The sequence below is a fragment of the Xyrauchen texanus genome, chromosome 34, assembly GCF_025860055.1.
Source record: "Xyrauchen texanus isolate HMW12.3.18 chromosome 34, RBS_HiC_50CHRs, whole genome shotgun sequence".
Lineage (NCBI taxonomy): Eukaryota > Metazoa > Chordata > Actinopteri > Cypriniformes > Catostomidae > Xyrauchen > Xyrauchen texanus.
Window position 1 is genome coordinate 8,035,460 of NC_068309.1, and position 27,088 is coordinate 8,062,547.

The 27,088-nt window shown below is 39.4% G+C and overlaps 1 protein-coding gene across 7 annotated transcripts in view; it reads right to left on the bottom strand.

Annotated features, from left to right (window-relative positions):
* ptpn13 (protein tyrosine phosphatase non-receptor type 13) overlaps positions 1–27,088 on the bottom strand; it is a 110,198-nt gene that overhangs the window by 19,225 nt on the left and 63,885 nt on the right. For 2 of the 7 annotated variants that reach the window (XM_052103889.1, XM_052103885.1), the window contains exons 8-34: positions 26,793–26,885; positions 26,425–26,515; positions 23,592–23,790; positions 23,380–23,454; positions 23,087–23,261; positions 22,127–22,277; positions 20,564–20,702; positions 20,157–20,309; positions 19,609–19,791; positions 19,214–19,376; positions 18,017–18,383; positions 16,974–17,083; positions 14,392–14,451; positions 12,914–13,003; positions 12,339–12,446; positions 10,282–10,413; positions 9,590–10,023; positions 8,568–8,696; positions 7,556–7,649; positions 5,174–5,259; positions 4,866–5,034; positions 4,482–4,696; positions 3,401–3,499; positions 1,695–2,059; positions 1,419–1,572; positions 1,071–1,226; positions 64–235 (exon numbers count right to left, since the gene is read on the bottom strand). In XM_052103889.1, the coding sequence (XP_051959849.1) occupies positions 64–235; positions 1,071–1,226; positions 1,419–1,572; positions 1,695–2,059; positions 3,401–3,499; positions 4,482–4,696; positions 4,866–5,034; positions 5,174–5,259; positions 7,556–7,649; positions 8,568–8,696; positions 9,590–10,023; positions 10,282–10,413; positions 12,339–12,446; positions 12,914–13,003; positions 14,392–14,451; positions 16,974–17,083; positions 18,017–18,383; positions 19,214–19,376; positions 19,609–19,791; positions 20,157–20,309; positions 20,564–20,702; positions 22,127–22,277; positions 23,087–23,261; positions 23,380–23,454; positions 23,592–23,790; positions 26,425–26,515; positions 26,793–26,885 (4,362 nt within the window). The remainder of the gene's footprint in view (positions 1–63; positions 236–1,070; positions 1,227–1,418; positions 1,573–1,694; positions 2,060–3,400; positions 3,500–4,481; positions 4,697–4,865; positions 5,035–5,173; positions 5,260–7,555; positions 7,650–8,567; positions 8,697–9,589; positions 10,024–10,281; positions 10,414–12,338; positions 12,447–12,913; positions 13,004–14,391; positions 14,452–16,973; positions 17,084–18,016; positions 18,384–19,213; positions 19,377–19,608; positions 19,792–20,156; positions 20,310–20,563; positions 20,703–22,126; positions 22,278–23,086; positions 23,262–23,379; positions 23,455–23,591; positions 23,791–26,424; positions 26,516–26,792; positions 26,886–27,088) is intronic. The other 5 variants (XM_052103886.1, XM_052103888.1, XM_052103887.1 and 2 more) reach the window with 5 other exon arrangements.

Here is a 27,088-nt window from a genome sequence, read left to right on the forward strand (position 1 = left end):
TTTGCCAGGATGATTCTATATTAATAACAGGATAATGTACAAAGTGCATAATGTAAAAATTACCCAGAGATTCGCTGTGGCACTGAAATGAGATGTCAGGCAGTAGGTGGGCCTCTATTGTTGGTTTGGGTTGTTCTAGAATGCGGCCCACCACAAGGTCCACGACTTTGGGGGCGGCACGTACCAGGTTCACCACCTCTGTGTGATTCATGCCGGACACATCTGTGTTATTCACCTTAAATATAGAAAGAGAAATAGAGATGCAAAACAATGAGTTTATAAATCAACTTCGTACTAAACCACATTGTATGATCTTTTTGTCCTTTGTTAAAGCTGATTTGATTTAAAGGAATAGTTCACCCAAAAAGAAAAATTTGCTGATAATTTACTCACCCTCAGGCCATCCAAACATGCATTTTGAACCAGAGTACATTCACTTTCATTGCTTAAAGGAGCAGGCCTGAAATGAAATCCTAAAAATCTTAAATTCTGTCTTGATGAAGAAAGAAACTCAGATACATCTTGGATGGACTGGTAACCCAGCAACAGCGAACCTCCACACTAACCCCCCCTCAATAACTTTTGGCTGACTAACACCCCCACCGACACCCCCAACAAATCTTGGTCCATTTGCCAAGTAAAATCAAGGGCTGATTTCTCTTCCCAGTTCAGCCCTGCCTGAGGGTGAGTAAATTATCAAATGGTAAATGGTCTGCACTTATATAGCACCTTTTTAACCTAAATGGTATTCAGAGCGCATTACAATGGCAGGCGCTAGCCTGTCATTGGGAGTAACTTGGGGTTCAGTGTCTTGCCCAAGGACACTTCGGAATGTGGAGTCATGTGGGCTGGGAATCGAACTGCCAACCCTGCGATTAGTGGACAACCCGCTCTACCACCTGAGCCACAGCTGCCCCGAATCAGCAGATTTACATTTTTGGGTGAACTATTCCTTTAACAATTGATTGTTTTGGAAATCTGTATCAGTTCTACCGAGCATTTAGAACTCTCTGAATAAACTGTTCAGCAGTAAAGATTTCTGCCCAGACCAAGACTTAGTAACGGTATACCATTATCATGCGATCCCCTGGCCGCAGTCGGCCATCTCCTTTAGCAGGGTCCTGGATGATATCATGGATGTAGCAGTTGTTGTCAGGTCCTTTAGTGAGAGTGAAGCCTAAACTTCCTTTATCAGACTTCACCAGAGAGACCTTCAGCTCCACCTCCTGAAAATAACAATGGTAGAGAGTTCACACATTGGTTCTATACGGTCCCTTTGAAAGACCAACAATACATGCAGGACATTCCATTAGAATTGCAAATCCACAACATATCATTTATGTGTTTTATTTGTTTACCACATGAACAAAAAAAAATCTATTTAATGTGTTCCACAATCTAGAAGTCCTGGATCTTACAGGGATAAACTCCTCCTCATGGGTGTGGTCTGGGACACTGAGGTTAACAGGGATTGGCAACGGTGGAGGAAGAGGGTCTGGACTGGGGCTCAGAACACCATCCTCAGGCAGGGCAGGAGAAGACAACATGCGCATTGCAGAGCTGTTCAGATCACTGAATTATGAAGGATGAAGATGAGTAGGAATTAGACATACAATACAAATATTGATATGTCCAACAAACCCCCTTATTTTTTCCCCCTAAGTAGCATTATAAACCAATAATAAATTGCTGACCTTTTGTTGACCTCTGGTCTAGATGTGGACTGTCTGGGTGAGTAATACGCTGATCGTTCTGGGTCATCCAGATTGGGGCTCTCATATTGACCAAGTCTGGTAGACATGGGGGTCTGGTAGACACTGTGGTCCCAGGCTTGGCTGACTTGCTCCAGGTTAGTGGGACTGAAAGCCTCCTCCAGCTCGTCATTGTCTGTGCTGTCACTGTAACTGTCCCTGCGAGTGGGCGACTTCATTAGTGACCTCTCCAGAGCATCTTCCACTGAGCCAATCGACTGCTGGTGATCTGCCTGAGGGGGGGAGCTTGTCTTGGGTTCAGGCTGGGGCATGGGGGTGAGTTTCTTTTGTGGAGATGGCACGGAACTCTGGGGAGGGTGAATTTGAGCATTTATTTTAAAGGAATGGTAATTGACACACCATCAGAGTGGGCAAAGATACACAGACATTTGACAACAGATAATTGGAAAAGAGTGTTATGGATCTTAACCCCATTGAGCTTTTGTGGGAATAGCTACACTGGAAGGTGCATGAGAAGTGCCTGACAAGACATCCACATCTATGGCAAGTGCTACAGGAAGTGAGGGGTGAAATGTCACCTGAGTCTCTGGACAAACTGACAGCTAGAATGCCAAGGATCTGCAAAGCTGTAATTGCTGCACATGGAGGATTTTTTTATGTGAACTCTTTGAAGTATTTAAAGAAGTTCTGAATATTTTTTTTTTCAGATTGTAATAGTACTTTTTCACGTTATTAATATTCTGAATGCATTATGATCAGTTGAATGCCACTTCGGTGAATAAAAGTACCAATTTCTTTCCATAAGAGCAAAATCTGTACATTACTCCAAACTTTTGGTCACCAGTGTACATTTTGGGTTTTGTATGACTTCAGAAGACATGGAATATGTCAAAAAGCCACATGGATTACCTTTATGATAATTTCAGGGCCTTTTTAAGCTTTAAAGTGAGTAACTATCATCTGCCATTGTACTATAAGATGCACTGAGGTATTAATTAAAATATCGCCTTTTGTGTTCTGCATTAGAAAGAAAGTAATAAGGGTTTAGAATGACACGAGTGTGATTTTAGAATGATAGAATTTTTATTTTTGTGTGAACAATTCCTTTAAAGAAATAAAATAGCCAAATAATAGCAACAATATATGGTAGCAAATTGTTACAAATCTGCTTGACTGCTAAAATATTGGTTGTTTGTAGTTTCCAAATTGGAGTGAATAACTGATATCACAATCAGACGCAAAAATGTAAAGTTGTCATCCTTTTGAGGTGGAGCTACTTTTCTAGGAGGATGTACTTATGATTATGCGTTACTGCTGTAATTGCTGTAGGTACAGTATGCGTCATGTCAGCTTTTCCCAAGTGAATATCAACCAAAAGTAACTGGGTATTCTTATTAGCTGGTTAAGACACAAGATCAGATATAAATTTGGACAAAGAGGATTAGTAATCGATTCTTTCACATCTCCCTCCTGCCAACACACTCAATGCTTCTTCATTGCAAGTACATTACATGAAACACAAATTTAGCTTGTTTTTACAAACTGAGGGAAGAGTCCAAATTATTTTATTTTTCAACAACAGGCCACAGATGCTGTTGATAGATCTTAAACTAAAGTTAATCTGGAAAATTCCTTTTGGTAAAAGAGACATGACTTATTATCAGTGATGTGAAAGCTCAAAGTCTTACTGTAATGGAAGGGTCCAGCTCAGGTAAGACCCCCGACTCAGGTCTATATAACAGAAGGGTTACCTCCTGCCCGGTCCCTCTTAGCGCTGATATCACCTCCTGAAAATCACCACAAAGGACACAAGCAGCAAAGTCACAATATGGCTTTATTTTAGAGGATGTTTATACTGTACAAAAAAAGTCACTAGGTGAAAATGTATTTATTTCTAAGTATTAAAAAAAAAAAAAAAAGATTGAGGAAAACAAATTGCCTGAGAATATTTTTGTTTGTTTGTATGACAGGCTCAGGAAGGCACTAAGACAATTTAAAATTTCACCTTGAAATTTTTTTTACCATCCATAAAAATCAACATGCTTCCAAACAATAGAGTATTAGGGTGCTTCCACACTTGGTTCGATTGCTTGGACTGAACCCAAGTTCATTTCCTCCCCCTCCCGCTACCGCTACCCCCGCTGGTCACTGTTCACATCATATTTTTTGGGTCCAAACCGCAGTCCGATTACATCATCAACATGAGAACAAGTTTTTTACCACTCTACCTAGGTAACAACTCGAGAAGACGTCACTTGCACCTTTTAAGTGAAGTATTAAAGTTTCTCTCTTTGGATTTACCATGAAAACTTGCCATGCACAGAACAACACTTGCTTTGTCTGACGTGGATGCATTTAATGTGCAATGATGTGATGAATGCTGCCGTTAGTCTGCCGCATGCCTGTGGATGCGCTGCAAGATATGTGAAGAATGAGAGCAGCCCTCTGAAAGTGATGTATTTGGAGTCAAGCAGGTATGCGAAATGCATTATATACCACAATAGCAAACGGTTCACTTCCGCGATTTGGTACAATTGCGTTAATATCAGCAGCAAACTGTACTACAGTTCACATGAACTGTACCCCAGACCAACTTTTCAAGCGGACTCGGGTGCGCACCCGCACACATTATCCAAACTAAATGAACTTTGACGCCATTCGACCCTTGGTGCACATCAAAAGTGCTAGTGTGAAAGCGCCCTTAGTTTCGCAACATTTTTTTTTTTGTCGTTGTTAAAAATTAAAAGATTAAAAAAAAGATTAACATACATGCTGTGACAATCCTTTCAGTGACGTCTGATTGACACGCAGGATGACGTCGCCCACTTGGATATGGCCACTCTCGGCTGCTGGTTGCCCAGGAAACAGCTTCTTGACCCGGACCATACTGGAGCCCACCGGCTCTCCAGGAACATTCTCCTCACGACTGAAACTGAAACCCAGACCGGACGTGTTCTTCAGCAAACCTACCTCAAACATGTTATCTACAGGGGATAAAAAAGACTGATCTGAAGCAAGGGTAGAAACTTTCTTCCCATCCATGTTTTAAAATACACAACCATTGAATTCCTAGTACAGATATTCAACCACTAAGCAATTAAATCCACATTTTTATATATTTCCCTGCAGTAAACAGAGCGTTCCACCCCTCACCTGGTGTGATGAAGTTGTATTCTGCTTTGTTGACTGGTGTAGCCTCTTCTGTGTCTGTGTTCTGTGCAACTGAGGGTTCGCTCTGGGAATATGAAGAGCTTTGAGGGGTCAGAGGGGCGTGTACACTGTCTGTTTGGGGCTGACCTTTCTCCAGCAACAGATGCACCACCTGAGAAGAGGCACAAAAGTGAGAATTAAAACGGAATTAAAAAACAATGCACTGGTAAAGCTTGTAATACAAGGAATGGCCTCTAGGGACATCATGCTTCATCAATACAGCATTCAGTTGAAATCACCAGTCTTCTCACCTGCCCAGTGTCCCTTAACATCTCTACTGCCTGTTTGTGAGAGGCTCCTTCCAGGCTCTTCCCGTTTACAGCAACTACACGGTCTCCTGCAGGACAAAATCAACAGGCTAACATCATAAGAGGTCTCATAACTGGGTAAATCTCATGAAGAAATGTCCAGGTCATATTTCTATGGAGTCCCACAGAGGACAGCAAGGGAATTTATTTTCTGATTTAGTTTGCTTTTCCTCTAAATAGTTTGCACAATACGAATAGCTTGGCATTCCTTTGCAATAGCTTATTCCATTACTTACAAAAATTAACCATGGTTTTACTAAAGTAACAATATTTGAACTATGGAATTTGTAGTAAAACCACAGTAACCTCAGAATTTACCATCGTTTTGCTGGAGTAACTACAGCTCAACTATGGTATTTGTAGTAAAATATAGTAACCTCAGTTTACAGTACCATTGTTCTACTCCAGTAGATATAGTTCAACCATGGTATTTGTCGTAAAACTGTCATAGTCACCAGAAAACTGGTTTGTGCTTGAGTAACTATAGTTCAACTATGGTATATGTAGTAACGCTATAGTAACCTGTAAATTGACCAGGGTTTTGCAAGAGAAACTATAGTTTAACATTGGTATTTGTAGAAAAGTATAGTAAACAGTAAATTGACCATGGTTTTGTGAGAGTAACTATTGGGGCTTTTCCAATGTACGGTACAACTTGACTCAACTCGACTCTGCTCGCTTTTTTGGGGTTTTCCACTGTGGATAGTACCTGGTCCCTGATCCTTTTTTTAGTACCACCTCGGTCGAGGTTCCAAGCCAGCCGAGCCGATATTAAATGTGACGTCAAAATCCTGCACATCACTGATTGGCCAGGGAGAATCGTCAATACCAGCGTCACTGGATTTCCGACACGGGACATCAATCCGCTAGTTTTAAAGTTAGCAACAGTGATAACAGTATCATTTGTTCACGCAACTTTCGAATTGTGAAAAAATAAATGACTGCACAGAACCACGCCGTAGTCAATAAGCGAGGTGCAGACGGTCCACTCATTTGCGATGAGCAAAACAAAAAAGTCTCTGAGGAAGTGTATCAGCTGTTGGCTGCACACGGCTACCACCGGACCAACCAACCGTGTAGGGAAAAGTAAAAAAAAAACAACTTAAAACTGACTACAGAACCATCAAGGAAAAGTGGAAGTGGTTTGACCAAATGGACGCTATCTAAACCGGCGAGCAATAGGAGGGAGAGTGCCCTGGATCCACGATGGAGGATGGTATGTTTTGTTATATTAACTCTATACTCCACGTGAAAGCTTCACTTTATTTAGTTGACCAGCTACTGAAAGCTTGCTTCTAAAACAACCAGGCCAATTTAACTGTTACACTTCTGTAAAATCACCATGCAACAACTGCTTTATGCAGCACAATGAGCTAGTTGCTAACAGCTAGCGGTTGTGTTATTGCTTTGGTCAGTTTGTGTCATTTTTAAGTTGACGGGAGTTTAGGCAGCGCAACTATAACGATCAGCCTATAATCCCACCCATGTTGAGGTGGCACTAAACTGGAGTGGAAATGCAAGCTCAGAAAAGTAAAGCGAGTAGAGTTGAGGCGAAGCGAAGTGAGTCGAACCATAACGTGCAGTGGAAAAGTGCCATAAAGTTCAAGTATTTTATTTGTAGCAAAACTATAGTAACCTCAATTTACCATACCATAGTCCAGTAACTATAGTATTTGTATTACAAACATTGGCAGCCACCAAATTTAACAACGGTTACTATAGTTAAACCATGTTATTTGTAGTAAAATTATAGTAATCGCAAAATGTTTTAAACATTGTTTTACAACAGCAACCATATTTTAACTATGATATTTCTGGTAAAACCATACAAATAATACAGGGAAAACAAAACTATGGTAATAAATATCATAATCACTTTGCCAAAAAAAAATAAAAAGATGGTTAGTTTTCCAATTTTTGATCATGTGTCAGTCCTTCATGTGCCAGCCATGGTTTGCCAACCACTTAAGTACATGAACAATTTGATTAACAATATATTTTTAATCTTAATTTTTTTTTTTATTACTGTAGGCTACCGAAAATTTGGGAAAGGGGGGGGTGCATAAATGTTATGAATAAAATGTCACAATGCAAAAAATACTTTATTTAAATTTGTATTAATTTTATTTTTTATTTATTTATTTTTTGTTATTTATTTAGATTTTTTTGGTGTGCAATATGACAGTAAATATGATCTTAATCTCTGCGGGAGATTCACCCAACTACATGACAGACATCAAACGGTCAATGCAAAACCTAATAAACTGCTTTTCTTTGATAATACGAAGATACATTAGAACTGGATTTCCATAATAACCATTTTACCTTTCTTTATCCTGCCATCCAGCTCGGCTGCTCCTTTAAGAATGACGCCTTTGACGTATATCCCTCCATGCCTCATAGTTGTATTCGAGCCACCCTGTGACAAACAAACACATTAATACACCCACACAGAGAGGCATTATGGGAAAGAAACAGTCTATCCTCCATGTTCTGGGTCTTTATCACTGTATTAATTGATTAGGTGCTCAATTGGACACCCTTATTTACATGACATAGATTACGAGTATTGTACTGTATGATAAAAAAAGAACTAAGAAGCTTACATGATCAAACCATAGGAACCAAGCAACACCCACTCTTACATACAAGAGGCAGACCACTAGATTTTTTTAAAGTTTGAGAATGTATAATTAAAGGGATAGTTCACCCAAATTCACCCAAAAATGAAAATTTTGCATTTACTCACCCAGTCATATGTGTTATGAAAAACAAGAGGGTGAGCAAATGAGAGAATATTCATTTTTAAGTGAACGTTGCCTTTGCTTTTCACTAAAAACTGCACTAATTACTCAGTTAACAGCATTAAAACTATTTCTTAAAACCACTTCAGTCATAATATCATGACTAAGGTCTACCAAACAAAAGTGGCATGCTTATGAATCTCAGCAAAGCATAACTGTAAAATCACACCACAGCAAACCGAACCAAGCAAATGCAAATCCATGCAGGCATTAGTCTTTCTCCATTATAATTACAATAGAACCAAAAACTTACTGTATTTTTGGGTGTGGGCACATGTTCCTTCACCCTACTGTACCTACTGTGGTTTTGGTTTTACCATTAGTGAAGGAGCCAATTGACATGCCTGTAAAAATCTGCATGCAAAGAGCCAAAATCTACTTTCCCCAAAACTGAAGCCAAGCGAAGAGCTTCAAAAAGCAGTGAGAGCTACGGATACAAAAACAACACACACACACACACGCACACACAAAGTAATGAGTAAAGGAGAATCAAAGGAGAAAAAAGTGAGAGCGGAAACCTTTCCGAACAGTACCGTGACACTAATGCCCAGGCTACTGTCTATTTTGGACAGCTCAACGTCAAATAGATCTCCAGGTTGGAGGCTATTGACTTCTGGGCTACTAGCACTTAAAGTCTCCATGTCGTTGTTGGGAGAAACCCCCTGTAAATAGAGAAGAGCTGGGTAAATTCAAGGCCGTGCACTGCCATACACATGCAAGGGGCAAGGAGGTCAGAGGTTATGGGCTGAATGCATCTGGTTAAGGGCTGCTCTTTGGAGTAGACATGCAAAATGGCATTGCATTTCGTTGAGAAATGCAATTGGTCAAGAAGGAAGAGAGGGAGAGACCGTAACAAGCAGTTCGATTTTTTTTATTAATGTTTGATGTGTTTTCTTGAGTATGTGAATAAAGGTGTAACTACTCTATATACAAGTAGTTACATAAGTCTGTAGCATTTAAGGGAACTTGGAAGGAGCATGGAGCCACATATTGAACACTGTGTAACACTGTGTGCTAACTGGGTGTGATGCAATAAAACAACAAGCAATAAATATATATCTTCAACATTACTTTTTTTTCCCCAAACCAACTGCAATTTCAAGCAACGAACGTAAGAATATTTTTTATATCTCACTGGTCCAAAATCACATTATAGATAACTGTATATTGAACATCAAACATAAACTATTCTTTCAAAGCACTACTAAATACATTTACACATACTGTAATTACTTCTCACTGGAAACTAGTTGCATCGCACCTGGTTAGGACAAAGTGTAAATGTGAACTTTGTTTGGATAACCAAAATTATGTTCTGAATCTGTTGGCATGTAGGAACTCAAAGGAGGGATACAATGAATGAAAGAGTTTGTATCTCCTATTATTCCAAAAAAGTCATTTAATATATTTTTTCAAAACACTGAAGTAACACTTTGAAATTCACATAGTGTATGTAAATGTTTATTTCAAAACTGTTAATTAGAAATTGAATTAAAAACTTAACCAATAGGTGTGAATAAAAGTTCTTTTAAATCATTACCGAGAATGATTCTACCTTTTTAGTCTTTTGTTTCTCTTGGCTATTTGAGCAAGTGTCTTCATCCATGTCGGAATCCCCTCTATCTGAGTATTCCAGCTCTTTTGGAACGTCTGGAACTTTGGATTTCCTGGTTTTAGGGGGCAAAGCTGGTGGGGTGGCCTCAGTTGAGGGTTTACTGTCAGCAAATAGCGACTGGGCTGGTGTGGTACCCTCGGTAGGAATGTTGGGATGGAATCCATTGATATTAGCTTGCAGGTGGCCAACACTTTCTATCCTAGAATCCTGCAATCTGATGCTCTCCTGTCGGACTGACTGGGGTGGAGATGTTTTGATGGAGGTGAGAGGAGGGCTGGGGGAGCCTTCATGCTCTTCAGATGAAGAATCAACATCCAGTTCCTGTTCTTGTGTGGCTGAGCCTGATTTGTAGTGCTGGATTCCTGAAGGAGAGTCTAAGAGAAAAAGAAAGAAGCTTGATTACAAAGTCGCCATCTATTCAACTTTTTCCAGAAGTTCATCTTGAAAATGTGTACGTCTATCCCTGCCATCACACAAGGTAGAGACTGTAACATCTGCTTCTGACCAAGAGGGGCCAAAACACACCAGAAAAACAGCTATTACATGGGCCAATTGTAATGTGGTGCAATCGACCTTTAGCTTCAGGAGTTCTTAGAAAAAGGCCATATACATCTGTATATAATTTCTATTACCTGGAAACAGCCTCTCTTTAGGTTGAGAGACCACCAACTTGACATCATCAGGAGCACCCTGCAGAATCTCCACCACAGTGTCGTGTGATAGGCCCTCCAGACTGAAATCATCTACACTCAACAGCCTATCACCTGCACGTATACACATACAGTAAAAGTGTATAGTGTACAGTAAATGCTAAAAACCTTATACGGAACATTCTGTTATTGTTGAAAGTGTTCTAGAAACATTCAAAGCATTTTAGAATTGTTCAAAAGGCATTTCTGGAATTATTTTGGGCATTCTAGAATAATTTAAGCACTAGAATAATCTGAAGGACTCTAGAATCATTTTGAGAACACTGGTTTCGTTTGAAGCATCATATAATTGTTGGAAACACTAAGCCCTCAAACAATTCTAGAATGCTACAAATCATTTTAAAAGCATTCTAGAATCATTTGAAGGACTCTAGAATCATTGAAAGGACTCTAGAATCACTTGAAGGACTAATTTGTTTGAAGCACTCTAGAATCTTTTTAAGCCCTCTAAAATACTTTGTAGCACTCTGGAATCTTTTAAAGCACACTAGAATTGTTTTAAGCAATCTAGAATCTTTTGAAGCATTCTAGAATTGTCTGACGCCCTCTCTAATAGTTTTGGGGCTTTTACACTGCATGGTACAACTTGACTCAACTCTGAATAGTACCTGGTACTATTTTTAGTACCACCTCAGTCGAGTTTCCAAGCGAGCTGGCAAGAAAAGCAAGGCGATACTACATATTATGTCAAAACCCTGATTGGTCAGAGTGAATCGTCACTACCAGTGTCACTGGATTTACAGCAGTATCATTTGTTCAAGTGACATTCGAATTGTAAAAAGAAATGGCAGTGCGCAAAACCACGCCATGGTCAATAAATGAAATGACGCGAAACGAAAAAGTCTTTCAGGAAGTGTCTCAGCTGTTGGCTGCACACGGCTACCACCGGACATACCAACAGTTTAAGGAAAAGTAAAAAAATGTAAAGGTGACTACAGAACCATCAAGGAAAAGTGCAAGTGACAGGAGTCCACGATGGAGGATGGTACGTTAACTCTATACTCTGCATGAAAGCTTCACTTTATTTAGTTGATCAGCTATTGGAAAGCTTGCTTCTAAAACAACCAGGCCAATTTAACTGTTACACTTGTGTAAAGTCACAATGCAACAACTGCTTTATGCAGCACAATGAGCTAGTAGCTAACAGCTAGCGGTCGTGTTATTGATTTGGTCAGTAATGTTTGTGTCGTGTTTAAGATGATGTCATGGCAGTATAGGTGGTGCAACTATAACGATCAGCCTATAATCCCACAATGTTGAGGCAGCACTAAACAGCTGTGGAAAAGCAAGATCAAAAGAGTAAAGCAAATAAAGTTGAGTCAAGTCGAACCAAAACGTGCAGTGGAAAAGTGCCATTAAAAAGACTTGAAATTAATTGAAGAACTCGGGTTTCCTTTGAAGCATTCTAGATTTGTTGGAAATACTCTACAATCATTAGAAACCCTCAAGAATTGTTTAAAGCAAACTAACATCATTTGAAGCACTAATTTGTATGAAGCACTAGAGAATCTAGAGAAGTCTTCTAAAATAATCTGTAGCAATCTAGAGTTGTTTGACGCACACTAGAAGCAGCACTCTACAATAATTTTAACCCTGACTAAAATACTTAAAAATAATCTAGAATTGTTTGAAGCACTATAGAAATGTTTAAAGCATTCTAGAATTGTCTGAAGCCATCTCTCATTGTTTTGGGGCTTTTCCACACAACTAGACTCAAACATTCAATACATTCAAGCAGCATCATGGTAAGCTGTTTTTCATATTCTGTGAATTACACCACATAAATGTCTTTAAAAGTTAAATCCAACAAATGACATACAAAATGATGAACTATGGAGTGTTTTAATTGCTTTTTGAAAGGACAATTTATGCAAGATGTGCCATGACCTCTCCTCTTTACCACAAGAGGGCATAAGAGATTCAAGCAGTTGATTGCACAAGGCCCATGGTAGCCAAATATTAATGTGTTCACTTCATACCTGGTTTCAGACAGCCATTGATATCAGCAGGTCCACCAGGAGTGATGGAGCTGATGAGAGTGCCAAGGTCCTGTCGTCCGGAGTTCTCTCCGCTAACAACCTGAAAGCCTGGAGCACAACACACCAGCAAGCCTGAAATACTTCATTTGAACATGTCCCACAAGCTACAGAAAGACAAATGTCCAAATGCCTTTACATATATGCTACTGGGTTCAAAAATAAGCTATACATTTATTGAGACTGTCCCTTGTCCAATTAATACATTTTTAAATGAGTGACATTTTCTCTAATTGCCAATCAATCATTCAAGCCAATTCGGAGCGAGGAACGTAAAACAGCACTTTCTGTGACTGAGTGGAATTCATTAATCACTGTGTATGAATGATGAGGGCTGTCAGACTTCTGCACTCCATCACACTACACTTCATTCCTGTCGGAGTAATTTATATGCATGTCTGTGTGTATGCTGATAATCCTTACTGCCCCCGCCGGGTGTTTAGCAGCATGTTTGTGTCAACAGGTCTCCACTCTGACTAGATGTAGTCTATTTTAGCAGCACAGGATTTTTTACTCACCCAGCCCGTATTTGACGTCTTTCTTCAGATTTACAGTCTGTATCTCTCGCTCTGGAGAGGGTAAGGCATGTACCTTCTTTTTCAGAGAGTCTGTGTGGGAAATACCAGGGAGGGATTTAGAACAGAAATTGCTTTGATAACTAGCAGGCAGTGTTATTAATTCAACTCTTAAATGTTAAGCTATGGCTGTCTAGAAAACACAGACACAGCAATCTAAAAGCCTCTGATGAAAATTACATTTTGGGGGGGAACTATGGCCTATTCATAAATCCATAGTTTTCAGCACAAAAAAATTGCACATCAAGATTTTAGAATGGTCTGCGATGATTCGTCATGTTTTAATTAAGAAGTTCAACTTTTAAATTTTTCTAATGTTGAATCATCCATTCAGTTATCCAAATGTTTTTAAGAGTACTCTGAAAAATTATGTGAAAAATATTGTTTTATTGTTTTATTGATTTGTCAGGTTTTACATTTCTTAAAAAAAATGTTATTTAATTTAATTTTTTTTTTTTTAATTATTCAAATGTTGAATCATGCATTCAGTAAAATTTGGTGCAGAAATATTTTTGCTAATATTTTATATATTTGTACAATTCAGGTGCATTTGACTGTATAAACAAAAGGAATATTCTGGGATAAATATATTACATTAAATCAATTACAAATAAAAGTTAAGCATCTCTTGACTATCTGAAGAAGAAAAAAAAGTGCAGATTACGCACTTACCCATTTTTCAAAAACAAAATTCTGCATGAAACAGTATTGGATGCTGTCAATAGCGACTAATAACCTCGCCCAAATGCACACCCTATAATAAAGACTAATTTCTCTTTGTAACTCCTTTCTTGGTGCTAACAGATAGCATTAGACCTGGCATCCATCTCTAATGTGCTATATTAACATGCCATGGCTACTTCTCTGCAGCTCATACTTGTGGATCAGGGGGATTAGCCCACAGCATTGTTGGTTATCAGAGCTGGCAAAACCCACTATAAAAAACAGCTTAGCGAAGCATTCTTAATGGCCCAACAGCATGTGTCTGAGCCAAAGAGAGAGGGCAATGAAACTTGAGCAAAGAGAGAGAGAAAGAAAGAAAGAGAGAGAGAGAGAAAGAGATTGTGTGCAGTGTATTAGAAAAGACATTCTCCAAGCCATTTAAAGCAGCAGAGTGGACACAGCAATCCGAAGCACGCTGGATTTGGCAAGTTCTCCTCAGGCGTTGAGATTCTGAGTTTGGATTTAATTGAGGCATATGTCACTGTGAGGCAAACTACTGTTACTGACATTAAAAGCGTATCCTTCACTAAAAGTCAACGCTTTCAGCAGATGTTTGTATTTCGGGGGCAGTCTAGGACACAACATTTCCTACCAAGTTTGAGGACTTTCCTAATTTTACCACTGAAAAGTACCAGATAACTATGTGGGAGAGTCCTTAGAGCCATGCGAACACAAGAAACACAGATTATATACTGTACCACTGATTCCTATGGAGGAGGCAGGTGTAGAGGGCAATCCGGAGCTGTGCATGCTAACACCTGAAGAAAACAAGATTCATTTTCAAGCAGAACTTGACTTCCTGGCTGCTCATATACAGGGTATATATATATATATATATTATATCAAAACAAAATGTGTATCAAAAAGGGACATTAGGACACAGATTTTCTTGCCAATGGCAGTAAACATACATCGGTCAAGCCGAAAAATTACCCGATTTTTGGCCGTTTTGAGATTTACCTATATCGGCCGATAAATGTGTCCACTTGGTAACTACAACATAAGTTATTTTTTACATTTTGGTCAAATCACATAATTCTGCAATCAAATATTTTTGTATTATGACTAGTGGTCAGACCAATATATCGGCTGATGATTGGTCATTTTAAATGATTGGCATCTGACGATAAATGCTCCTGTTTGGGACTCTGTCAGGGTTTATGTGTGATGACTGACTTAATGTACATTATCTATTACATAAAAACATGCACCAGTGCATGACTGAACAAGTGTTTCAATTAAGATTCTAATCTCGTTTTATGCCATCTCTCCAAATGCAGAAGATGATGTTGAGAGGATTAGGGTTGCTGCTCGCTCTGATCTGACAGAGGAAGCAATGGAGGGGTAAAATGATAAGATCAGTGAGGGAACAGAGGGAGAGCGCTGTTAAAAGATGAAATGATAGAGGCAGACATCCTCTGAATCCACAGTGAGAGATAGAGACGGATTCCACCCACTATCCAGACAGACCATGAGAAGAATGAAGTGGAAAAAGAGTTAGAGCGAAAGAACTACAAAGAACAGAAGTTAAAGACAGCAAAAAAAAAAACATTCAAAAGCAGAGAGAGACTCCCACTGAGACATGGTGGCAGACTAGTCGGTTGTTGGATCATTAATGAGGTTGACTAGTTCATCTAGATTTTCTTCTCATCGTTTTTACATTTTAAGCTGCAGTGCTTTAAATAGCATGCTAATAGTGTACGGTGCAAGTTGCAAGACAGTTTGAATGGTAAAACGTTCTGAAAAAGTAATCTCCTGTTAAAGCAATGTGGATAAAGCCATACATATTTCGCATTTTGCGCTGTTTTTTGACCATCCCATAAGTAATGTATTTTTAAGTGTCCATCCATCCATCCATCCATCTTCAACCGCTTATCCGAAGTCGGGTCACGGGGGCAGCCGCTCCAGCAGGGGGCCCAAACTTCCCTATCCCGAGCCACATTAACCAGCTCTAACTGGGGGACCCAGAGGCGTTCCCAGGCCAGTGTGGAGATGTAATCTCTCCACCTAATCCTGGGTCTTCCCCGAGGCATCCTCCCAGCTGGACGTGCCTGAAACACCTCCCTAGGGAGGCGGCCAGGGGACATCCTTACCAGATGCCCAAACCACCTCAACTGACTCCTTTCGACGCAAAAGAGCAGCGGCTCCACTCCGAGCTCCTCACGGATGACTGAGCTCCTCACCCTATCTCTAAGGGAGAAGCCCGCCACCCTTCTGAGGAAGCCCATTTTGGCCGCTTGTACTCGCGACCTAGTTCTTTCGGTCATGACCCAGCCTTCATGACCATACTATTTTTTATCATTTTTAAGTGTGTAGAGTTAAAAACAGTCCAACATTTAAAAACACGTCTCGAGACCCTGCGCACCGTCTAGCTGCTTTTGAACACATAAACGTGTCTAATGTAGACGTGTCCTAAGATACCAGCTTAATGAAACAGGGCTTTCTTAAAGGAACATTTCACCCAAAAATTAAATTCTCTCATATTTTACTCACCTTCATGCCATTCCAGATGTGTTTTCTACGTTTTCTATACGTTTTTCTTCTGCTTACCACAAATTAAGATTTTTAGAAGAATATCTCAGCTCTGTAGGTTCATACAATGCAAGTCAACAGAGTCCAACATTTTGAAACTCAAAGAAGCAACTAAAGGCAGCACAACAGTAATCCATATGACTCGAGTGGTTAAATCCATGCCTTAAGAAGTGATACTATAGGTCTGGGTGAGAAACAGATCAATATGTATGTCCTTTTTTCAAATAGACTGTCCTCCCTGCCCCTTAGAAGGCAATATGCACAAAGAATGTGAATCGGCAAAAACAAAGAAGAAGAACTCTTAGTAGAGAAGAGCGTTTAGGAGGGCTATTTTAAAGTGGAGATTTAAAGTTTTAAAAAAAGGGACTGATCTGTTTCTCACCCACACCTATAATATCTCTTCTGAAGACATGGATTAAACCACTGGAGTTGTATGGATTACTTTTATGCTGCCTTTATATGCTTTTTGAGTTTCAAAGTTTTGGACCATGATGACATATTTTTCTAAAAATCTTTGTTTTCAGCAGAAGAAAGTCATAAACATCTGGGATGGCATGAGGGTGAAAATGATTAGAGAATTTACATTTTCTGGTGGACTATTCCTTTGAGACTGATTAGTCAACTAGTCATTCAGGCAACCCACCGACTAGTCGATTTTGAATATATTACATTTTGCACAGCCCTATTTTCTAGGCAGGTGTAAGTGGAGATCAGACAGAAAAAGCTTGACATGTCTCGCTGTCCTCACCTATGACATATGCCTGTCCCGTCTCCTCACAGGAGGATGAGTCAGACTCTTTCTTCAGGCTTTTGGGGCTCCAGCTGGGACTGCCATGGGCCGTGGAGCTGAACACACTGCTGATGCAGGCAAAAGAGAAAATTAGGTTGAAAAACAGTGCAGCAGCAATTACTTCCAGCAGCAGAGCAGAACGAATGCAATGCAAGTTCTTCCCCTCTGATCGTTCCATACATATAACGTGAGGAGGAAAAACGAATATTGCAAGTTAGAAATGTTTAACATCAACATGACATCAAAATTCACATATTTACTTTCTTAATAGATGTTTCCTGGTCATTGTGTTTATGATGGTTGTTGCAATCTTTCTTTAAAATGTAATAACTTTCTCTACCTCTGATGTCACCAAGCCCTCTCATCCCTTTTCTCACCCCTCCAACCACCTGGCTCCGTTTTGGTATGTAACATCCCACTTTTTACAATCAAATAAATTCTAGATGTATAAAATGATTTTCCGCTATACATTTTGTTTTTGTTCAATATCCTGATTCACTCTGAAAATGTCACATTATGTAAGCAAATTGGTCACAAACAGTATTTTAATTTGACTTTAAGAACTAAAACTACACATAATTCATAAAATCATACTCTTAATAATATCAGCTTTATTAAGACTTATTTTAATTGCAAGACCATAGTTCTGATGAGTGTTCATCACACCAGTGTGCAAAACACAAATTATCTTCACAGTGAGGGATAAAAATAACTAAAATGTTTGCAAGCATGTGTGAACTTAGTTTCAAGACTATAATTCTCAAACACACACACACACAAAGTCTGTGTGTCTCTCTTGAGAGCTGATTAATGCAGTTGGCCCAGAGCAACTCGGTGCCAGCCTGACAGAGCAACACAGGCATGCAGAGTGTGAGAGAGGAGGAAAACCATAAGAAAACAAACTGCAGCAGAGCAGGAGACTGAAACAGGTTAAAATACATTCAACTGATTTTAACTGAGTATTGGTTTTGGTAAATATGTTTTGCATTTGCATCTCTCACCTCTCTTGCTGTCTAGTGACCGCAATGGAGTCAGTGTCAGAGCTAGCACGCTGGTGAGATGTTGCAAGCACTTGGGATCTGCCCATGCCGCTCTGTAATTGGCTACTGAAAGGCATCATCCTGTTCTCTGGTGACTCAGGCAGCTGACCAAGGTTATGATGGGAGCGACTCTTCATTCTGGCGTTGTAGCTGCTGTTGAGCCCTTGATAGGACGGTTCAGGAGGGACAGAGATCCGACTCGATAAGCCCTTGCTGAGGGACATCTCAGAGTAGGAGATCCTCTTGTAGAGTTCGGGGTCAGTGCTGGGGGACAGACTGATTGCACCCATCCCATCAGAGTACTGCAGACTGCTTAAAGGAGAGTTCTCTGAAGGGAAGACAGGACAGAAGACAGTTGAGAACTTCAGCTGGCTGAATAAGGACTTTGATTATCAATAGTGCTTGACAACCAGTGCTTGCACTGCCCCTAATGGCAGCTTCTCACCAGCCGACTCCAAACAACTCGATTTTGATTTGCCAAAACAACTGTTTTTGGTTGTTTTGGCGAGTGCCCAAATCCTCTGACTCAGCAATAATTTTAAACGAAGAATGAAGTTGAGCATTAATTTAGCAGGGATTAACACTCCCCTTTTGAAAGACACGCTTATGTAGAGCATGTGGATGAGAAACAGGTCAATATTTAAGTCCTTTTTTACTATAAATTTGCCACCCTGCACAGTAGGTGGCGATATGCACAAACAATGCAAATCGCCAAAACAAAAGAAGAATATGAAAGTGAAAGTGGAGATTTATATCAGAAAATGACATAAATATTGATCTGTTTCTCACCCACAGCTATCATATCGCTTCTGAAGACATGGATCTAACCACTGGGGTCATATGGATTACTTTTATGCTGCCTTTATAGGCTTTTTGGACCTTAAATGTTCCAGTCACCATTCACTTGCATAGCATGGACCAACAGAGCTGAAATATTCTTCTAAAAATCTTCATTTGTGCTCAAGAGAAGAAAGTCATACACATTTAAGATGGCATAAGGGTGAGTAAATGATGACAGAATTTTCATTTTTGGGTGAACTATCCCTTTAAACACCCTGTTCTTGCTCTTTATTAACTTAGAAAAACAAAAATAAAAACTAAATAAAATAAATGTTATATTTATCTCCATTTCTGGTTCCTGTCCCCATTGTCCCTCACCCAAGTCCTGCAGTTCTTGGTTGTTCTGTCTGGCCTTCATGTGCAGATGGAATTTGTATTGAGCCGAGCAGAGCTGCAGCAGATACTGGCAGGTCTTCGGAGTGTCGGTCTGAAACAGATGTTTTATCCCATCCGAAGTGTTCTGCAAACAAATCTTCTTTTTCTGCCATATAGAAACACATATACACAAACACATGAGGAGTGTGCCTTTGATATTTGAAAATATTCCATGAGAACACTACCTAAAGCAGAACATCTCTGGCTTTTTCTCTTTATTGGGATATTATACTTCTAGAAGAAGCTTTGAACTCTCAATTTCATTGTTGGAATCTTCTAGAACAGCTTTGTGACCATTTCCACCAAATGTATGCAACATGCAAATTTAAGCATCTTACATTAAAAGAGATCTTCTTGGTATCCCTCCAGGGGAACCGTAACACGGGGGTTCGATTTCCATTCAGGACCTCAAAGATGAGGACACCCTTCGAGTACATGCCCAGCATGATGCCAGTCTGGGATCTCTTTTCTGGCAGCACGCGATGGAAGTGAACTCCATATTCCGTCAGCCGCTGGTTTACCTTTCCACAGTGGAGAAGAAAATAAACAGATCTAATTACATGCAGAATACAAAAACCGCAATTAGGAAACCAAATGTGGTGTCAGGAACAGGATCAAATCACTAATAGGCAGTTTATTCAAAATAATTGACAACTGATAGTACTATAATGTTTGTGAATGTGTACAGCCAAGAAAAAAAACTTGCAACTTTAATACCCAAATCTGAAAAGCTGTTATAAAGAAAATGTTTAAGGAGGGAAAACAGATTGTAGTAATCTATGTTTTTTCAGAAAGTTACAGAAGTCTGGCCAGGCAGGGAGTTTTGCCTAGAATCACACTGCATTTGGTCCGTAGCAGGAATGATGTGTTTTGGTTAGTTACTGACCTTAAGAAACTCTAACTCAGCTTCTTCCTCGGTGGCATTGTAGTATGAGCTGTGGAGTTTGGGCAGCTCTGCTTTAATTGTGGTCTGATCAATCTTATCCAGCACCGAGGCAGGGAGGTAGTGCTCTGTCCGGAAATACGTCTTTCCGTGGAGCTGACGGAACATGAAGAAAACGTCCTTTAGTAAGGAGTGCTCGGTGAGCTCGTCTAAATTACAAATAAACTAAATGTAAACAAGGACATACATGCTCTTCCCTCACTTTCTTCCCAAATTCCCAAAATAAGAGGAAAAGAAGTTCTCTTAGCTATTTCACATTAGTTTTCTCAAAACAAATAGGCCTATATTGTGATTCAAAAAAAATATGTCGCAAATAAGCATTTTCTATTTTTTTCAGATGGTATTTGTACCTCAGGCTGATAGTCTCCAAACTCTGCCTGCAGTGCCAGAGATGCCAAGATCATTGCATTTTCCATGTCACAGCGCACTCGCTCCTCTAAGAAATCCTTGCGCAACTGCAAGTAGTACTGGTGTTTGGTCATTGCGTGCCTAAATAAAATGTATAATTTGGGTTAACTCGAAAATACATTTATTGATGAACCATCACATTGTGTTAAGGCTTTTGCATACATTAGTCTCAGCCAAGCAGATTGCAAGACTACTTGATTGTTAATTGATTCTGCAACATTTTCAACAGACTTTGGAGTAAATATTGGCCACTTATGTACATGATTTTTTACATTTTTATGTACAAGTTACTTATATTCGTTTCATGTAGTTTCATTCAAATAGCTAATTGCACTATTAATGCATAAGGGATAGTTCATCCAAAAATGAAATTATTTTCATCATTTACTCACCCTCAAGCCATCCCAGATGTGTATGACTTTCTCTCTTCTTTTGGACACAAACACATATTTTTAGAAAAATATTTCAACTCTGTAGGTCCATATAGTGCAAGTGAATGTTGACCAGACATTTCAAGCTCCAAAAATCACTTAGAATAAAAGTAATCCATATGAAAGCAGTGTTTAAATCTATGTCTTCAGAAGGGATTTAATAGATATGGGTGAGAAACGAGTCAATATTTGAGTCATTTATTTCTATAAATCTCAATTTTCACTTTCACAATCTGAAACTGATTTCTGATTTATATAAAAAAGTATTGAAATATTTATATTTTTTCTGTTGATTAATCCGACATCTGTTGATGTCTTTAGAGGACATAGATATTAAACCGCTGGTGTTGTATGGATAAATTTTATGCTACTTTTATGTGATTTTTGGAGCTTCAAAGCTTTGGCCGCAATTAACTTCCATTGCATGAACCAACAGAGCTAAAATATTTTTCTTAAAATCTTTGTATTCAACAGAAGAAAGAAGGTCATACACAACTGGGATAGCATGAAAGCGAGTAAATAATGAGAGAATTTTCATTTTTGGGAGAACAACCCCTTTAAAGGAATAGTTCACCTCAAAAGTTTTATTCTGTCATCATTTAGTTATTTTTAACAAGGATCTCTCATGCCTTCATGAATGCACAAAAGCGCTTTCGTGGAAGTCAAGATTTTTAACTGTAAAATAACTTGCATTTTTGTTATTGAAAACCAAAACTGTTTGTCTTAAAAAGACATGGAATATGAAACAAGTATTATGAACTACTTTTATGACACTAGTGTTCTTAATAAGCTTTAATGTCCTTCAACTGTCATTGTATTGAAAACAGTGAATGGGACATCCTTTAAAATTCCTTCCTTTGTGTTCCCATGAAGAAATGTTATACAGGTTTGGAACAACATGAGGGTGAGTAAATGATGACAGAGTTGACATTTTTGGGTGAACTATTCCTTTAAATCCAAAACACTCTCTCTTTTGCAGTGCAAAACTAGGTGCATTCTGAACTTCAAGTCAAACATGAAGCTGAACTCCTGTACATGTTTGGACATGTGAGTGAACACTGCAGGTGCTCTTACTGTATCAGACTGACGTCATCTTGAAAGAACTTGATACGCATAAACAAATTAAAATTGACATCTGTTTTCTTTTTTTTAGGATCATCCTTCCAACCATCAGGCGCCACCTTTGAAAGTTTGGCATCAGGTTCAACAAAGAAGAACTCGTCATCTACACAAAAGAACATAGACAAACTGATTATTAGAGTTATAGACATCATAACAAGCAAAGCAGTCTCTGGATTGGCGCTGAAGGGTTGGGAAGGATGAGTCAGAGGATTTAATGAACCATCTATTGACACAAACCATCCGTGTGCATTAGAGCCGTGTCACGCAGAAGCAGTGTCAGAGAGAGAACAACAGAATTATTTGCTTTGCTATTACAACATTTCATAATCAGATAACACTGTACTGTTTACCTGGAACAGATAACATTACATAACTTGCAGTAAATCATGTTCTTCTAAACATTATTATTTTTTTTTTTTCTGCATTCACAATGTAACTTGCATTAAGTGATTTCAAACTGAATTCAGTTCAATCTTTAACTTCATCACCCCACCAAAAGGATACCACAATCCTGGCAATAGCAAGATGCTTATGCTTTGTAATGTTTATCAATACTCTATTACTCTGAATTATTCTGCATTCACACTGTAACTTGCTTAAAGTGGATTCAAACTGAAATGATTTGAATCGATTACTTTCGCTTTGTCGTCCTACCTATTGGAAACTACACACCTTCCAAAAGACAATTTATTACTGATTTGTTAAGTGCACTCCATTACTCCGAATTACTCTGAATTCACACTGACAACATCAGTTGAATAGTTGTACTAAAGCTTTGTCATTCTACTATTAGGGTACTACATTTCTCCAAAAAGACAATACAATTCTGCTTTGTAAAGTGTTTGTCAACACAGCTCTAGGCTGGTTTTTGAGCGTTTAAGAGCAGTTTTACAAGAAAAGGGTTTTATGCACCTTTAAGGTATGCGAGGCCGAAGAGGTGGTGTTCCACCAGACCGATATGAGCTACGACCATATCCAACACATCCTTACAAACGGCCTTCACGTCACAGCAGAGCTCCAACTTCTGACCATTCAGTAAGACCACGCCCACTTTCCTCGGATTCTCCTCCACCTTTCCACGTTTATTCTGTCAAGACAGCAAACATAAATGAGCACATACATTTAAAGAGATGTAGCAATAGATAGCTAAATAGTTAAGACTGACATTGTCCGTATGTGAATTCATTTGATAGATAATGTCTCACCATTATTGATGACGGCACATTTAGAACAACACATGGCTCGTTGCACATCTTCACAAACTCAGGGCCCAAGAAATTCTACATCAAGAACAAATCCATTGTAAATATAATTATAAACAATCCAAAGAACTTCAACATGTTAGTAATCATTTGTGTCATTCACACTGTAACTTGTATTATGTGAAGTCAAACTCAATTCAGCGGAATTGGATTACTTTCGCTTTGCGTGGATGGAGGCCTGCATCCAACGAACTGCTACGGAGGGGTTCCATCAGGTCCAGTATGGAGGTTCGGCGGTCTTCTCCAGGATAAACGGGGGCCCGGGACAGCCGGGCCTGAAGCCTGTGCATCTCTTCCTGTCGCTGGATCAGAAGTTCTGTGTCTGACAGCTCGTCCTGGCCAGCATCAAACAGCCTGAACACAAGGCAGAGTAGGATATTCTTAGTTATGGGCTATAATCCAGTAACTTTTTACATGGTCATATTTTCCTCATTACAAAATAAAGCTCCTGAAGACATGAATTGTAATTTTGCAATATATGTAGGAAATCATGAGCACTCAAATTAAAATGAAGGCTCCTGTCATATCAGTAACCTTATAAAAGCGGTTTTATTCTACATGGAGTTGGTCCGCACATGGAGGCTGCCATGTTAGAATCACATGACCAGCAGAATACTACTCGCTTAATCTCAGTAATTGTCCTGTTATTTAACACGTTCACTTATTGATTAAAATAATCATGCCTGACTGTGAATAATACATTTCTACATTGGCATCTGAAACTGAAAACTATTGATTTTAAATGATGCTGCATCCAAACCACTAGGTGTCAGTGTAAGTTCAAGATGACACAAAGACAAAAGTTACTGAGTGCACCTTTAACATCATCCAAGACTACTAAATGCTATAAAATAAGTAATTAGTATGTTAAGTAATTGCTTAAAGTGTCTCTTGCATTTTAGATTAGATAGATATATAGATTAGATAGATTAGATTGATAGATTCCACATTTTGTTATGTTACAGCCTTATTCCAAAATTGATTAAACTCAATATTTTCCTCAAAATGCTACAAACAATACCCCATAATGACAATGTGAAAGAAGTTTGTGAATGTAAAAAAATAATAATATGTACATAGTCTCAAGACTTTTTGTGTATGATGCTACAAGCTTGGCACACCTATTTGTAGGCAGTTTCTCCCATTTCTTCTTTGCAGGACCTCTCAAGCTCCATCAGGTTGGATGGGGAGCATCAGTGCACAGCCATTTTCAGATCTCTCCAGAGATGTTCAATCAGGTTCAAGTCTGGGCTCTGGCTGGGCCACTCAAGGACATACACAGAGTTGTCCTGTAGCCACTCCTTTGTTATCTTGGCTGTGTGCTTAGGGTCGTTGTCCTGTTGGAAGATGAACCTTTGCCCCAGTCTGAGGTCCAGAGTGCTCTGGAGCAGGTTTTCATCAAGGATGTCTCTGTACATTGCTGCATTATTCTTTCCCTCGATCCTGACTAGTCTCCCAGTTCCTGCTGCTGAAAAACAATCCCACAGCATGATGCTGCCACCACCATGCTTCACTGTTGGGATGGTATTGGCCAGGTGATGAGCGGTACCTGGTTTCCTCCAGACATGACTCTTGCCATTCAAGCCAAAGAGTTCAATATTTGTTTCATCAGACCAGATAATTTTGTTTCTCATGGTCTGAGAGTCCTTCAGGTGCCTTTGGCAAACTCCAGGCAGGCTGTCATGTGCCTTTTACTGAGGAGTGGCTTCCGTCTGGCAGCTCTACCATACAGGCCTGATTGGTGGAGTGCTGCAGAGATGGTTGTTCTTCTGGAAGGTTCTCCTCCGTCCACAGAGAAATGCTGGAGCTCTGTCAGAGTGACCATCGGGTTCTTGGTCACCTCCCTGACTAAGGCCCTTCTCCCCCAATAGCTCAGTTTGGCCGGGTGGCCAGCATTAGGAGGAGTTCTGGTGGTTCCAAACTTCATCCATTTACAGATGACAGAGGACACTGTGCTCATTGGGACCTTCAATGCTGCAGAAATGTTTCTGTACCCTTCCCCAGATCTGTGCCTCGATACAATCCTGTCTCGGAGGTCTACAGACAATTCCTTGGAATATCATTTAACCAACACAGATATGATAGCAATCTGGAAAAGCTGCAGCTCTGGGCATCCTTTGAGAATAATTTACACATCCCTATTCCCTACCCCAAAACCTCCTCAAAACACTACCAGCACCTGGCAACCATTGCCATGATAACACAACATCTACTGCAGGGAAACTTTGTGGTGGGTAGTGCCACTATTTATCCAGCAGAGGGAGCTTCGAGACATTGACTGAAACACTTGAGATGGGCACATTTGCAATATAAACACTGATTTATAAACTTTTGTTTTTGCATTTGCCCGTTTTTCAGATATAAGGTAATGTTTAATGTGAGAAGCTGTTAGGAGATCATTGTAAAAGCTGTTAATATGCAGAGAGAGAGAAAAAGCAAGTGCCAAATAGTTCACAGTAGACTAACTGCTCTTATGATTATGACACTGGGGATGATATATTTAAATGCTCACACGTTCACTGTCAAAAGCACACAGAGAAGGTTGCCATTCATTGAGCAACTCACTTTTTTCTCCCCCCATATAATGAGCAACAGACACATGTTTACAAATCCTTTCACATAGGACCATACCAATGACTTCTATTGTTATTTTTTACAGCACATTATAATAACTACAGACTTTATACTTATTTGTACCTTTAAGGATGTCCCCAAAAGAATGGGGACATTCTCCGATTTGGCAAAATCCGGGGACACTTCTGTCTCCAAAATATAGCTAAGAAAGCACAGCTGCATTTCTTGTAACCAGAACTAAACTCAAATAGGTTGAGAGGAAATTAACTCAGGAAGAGTTCATATGATCATTAACCTGGGCTGGGGTCCACAACCACAAAAGATCACAGAATGGGGCGTGTCCTTAAAACAACTTGCACATGCATGATTGATCAGCACTATGCAGGGGAAATCATGGAAAGAGTGACTGTATACCTGTGTCTCTGTGCACTATTGAGTGACACGGCATCATGCTCTGACAGTCCGACCTGTGAGCTGTATCGCCTTATATCTTCAGGCTTCTTAGCTGTGTGTTTACAGTAAAGACAGAAGACAATTGTGTGAGTGTGTGCCTTCCACAGTACATTACCATGCACATCAAAACATACCCTTTAAAATGACATCTGCCCACTTTTGTTTGAACGGTTACAATTTCCACAGTGTTAAAACATAAAATCTCATTTACAAAAGCTGTTGTGGGTTAATAACATGCGGAGACTCTTAAAATACACATTGATTGTATTTATACACCAGGTGTATTTGCTAGTACTGGCACAGACTGATGAGGTCATCAGCACACCAACCTTGTCTGTAGTCAGGATCTGATGATGTCACAGAGGGGCTTTCGCTAGAGGAACTGTAGTCGCTGTGATATCTTTTGTGAGTATGCAGGGGATCTGAAAATGGAAATTTAAAATGTTGAGTTAATCAGTTAATTTTCCCTTATATGGTCTTTTTGAGGGATCAACACCTGTGATACGAATGTTCCATAACCACAGAAATCAGAAAACAGATCCTTTTATTCTCTGACATGTTCTGTGAACACTGACATTAGAAACTAGAGTTCACAAATCTTCTGCGAGTGTGTGTGTGAAGAATT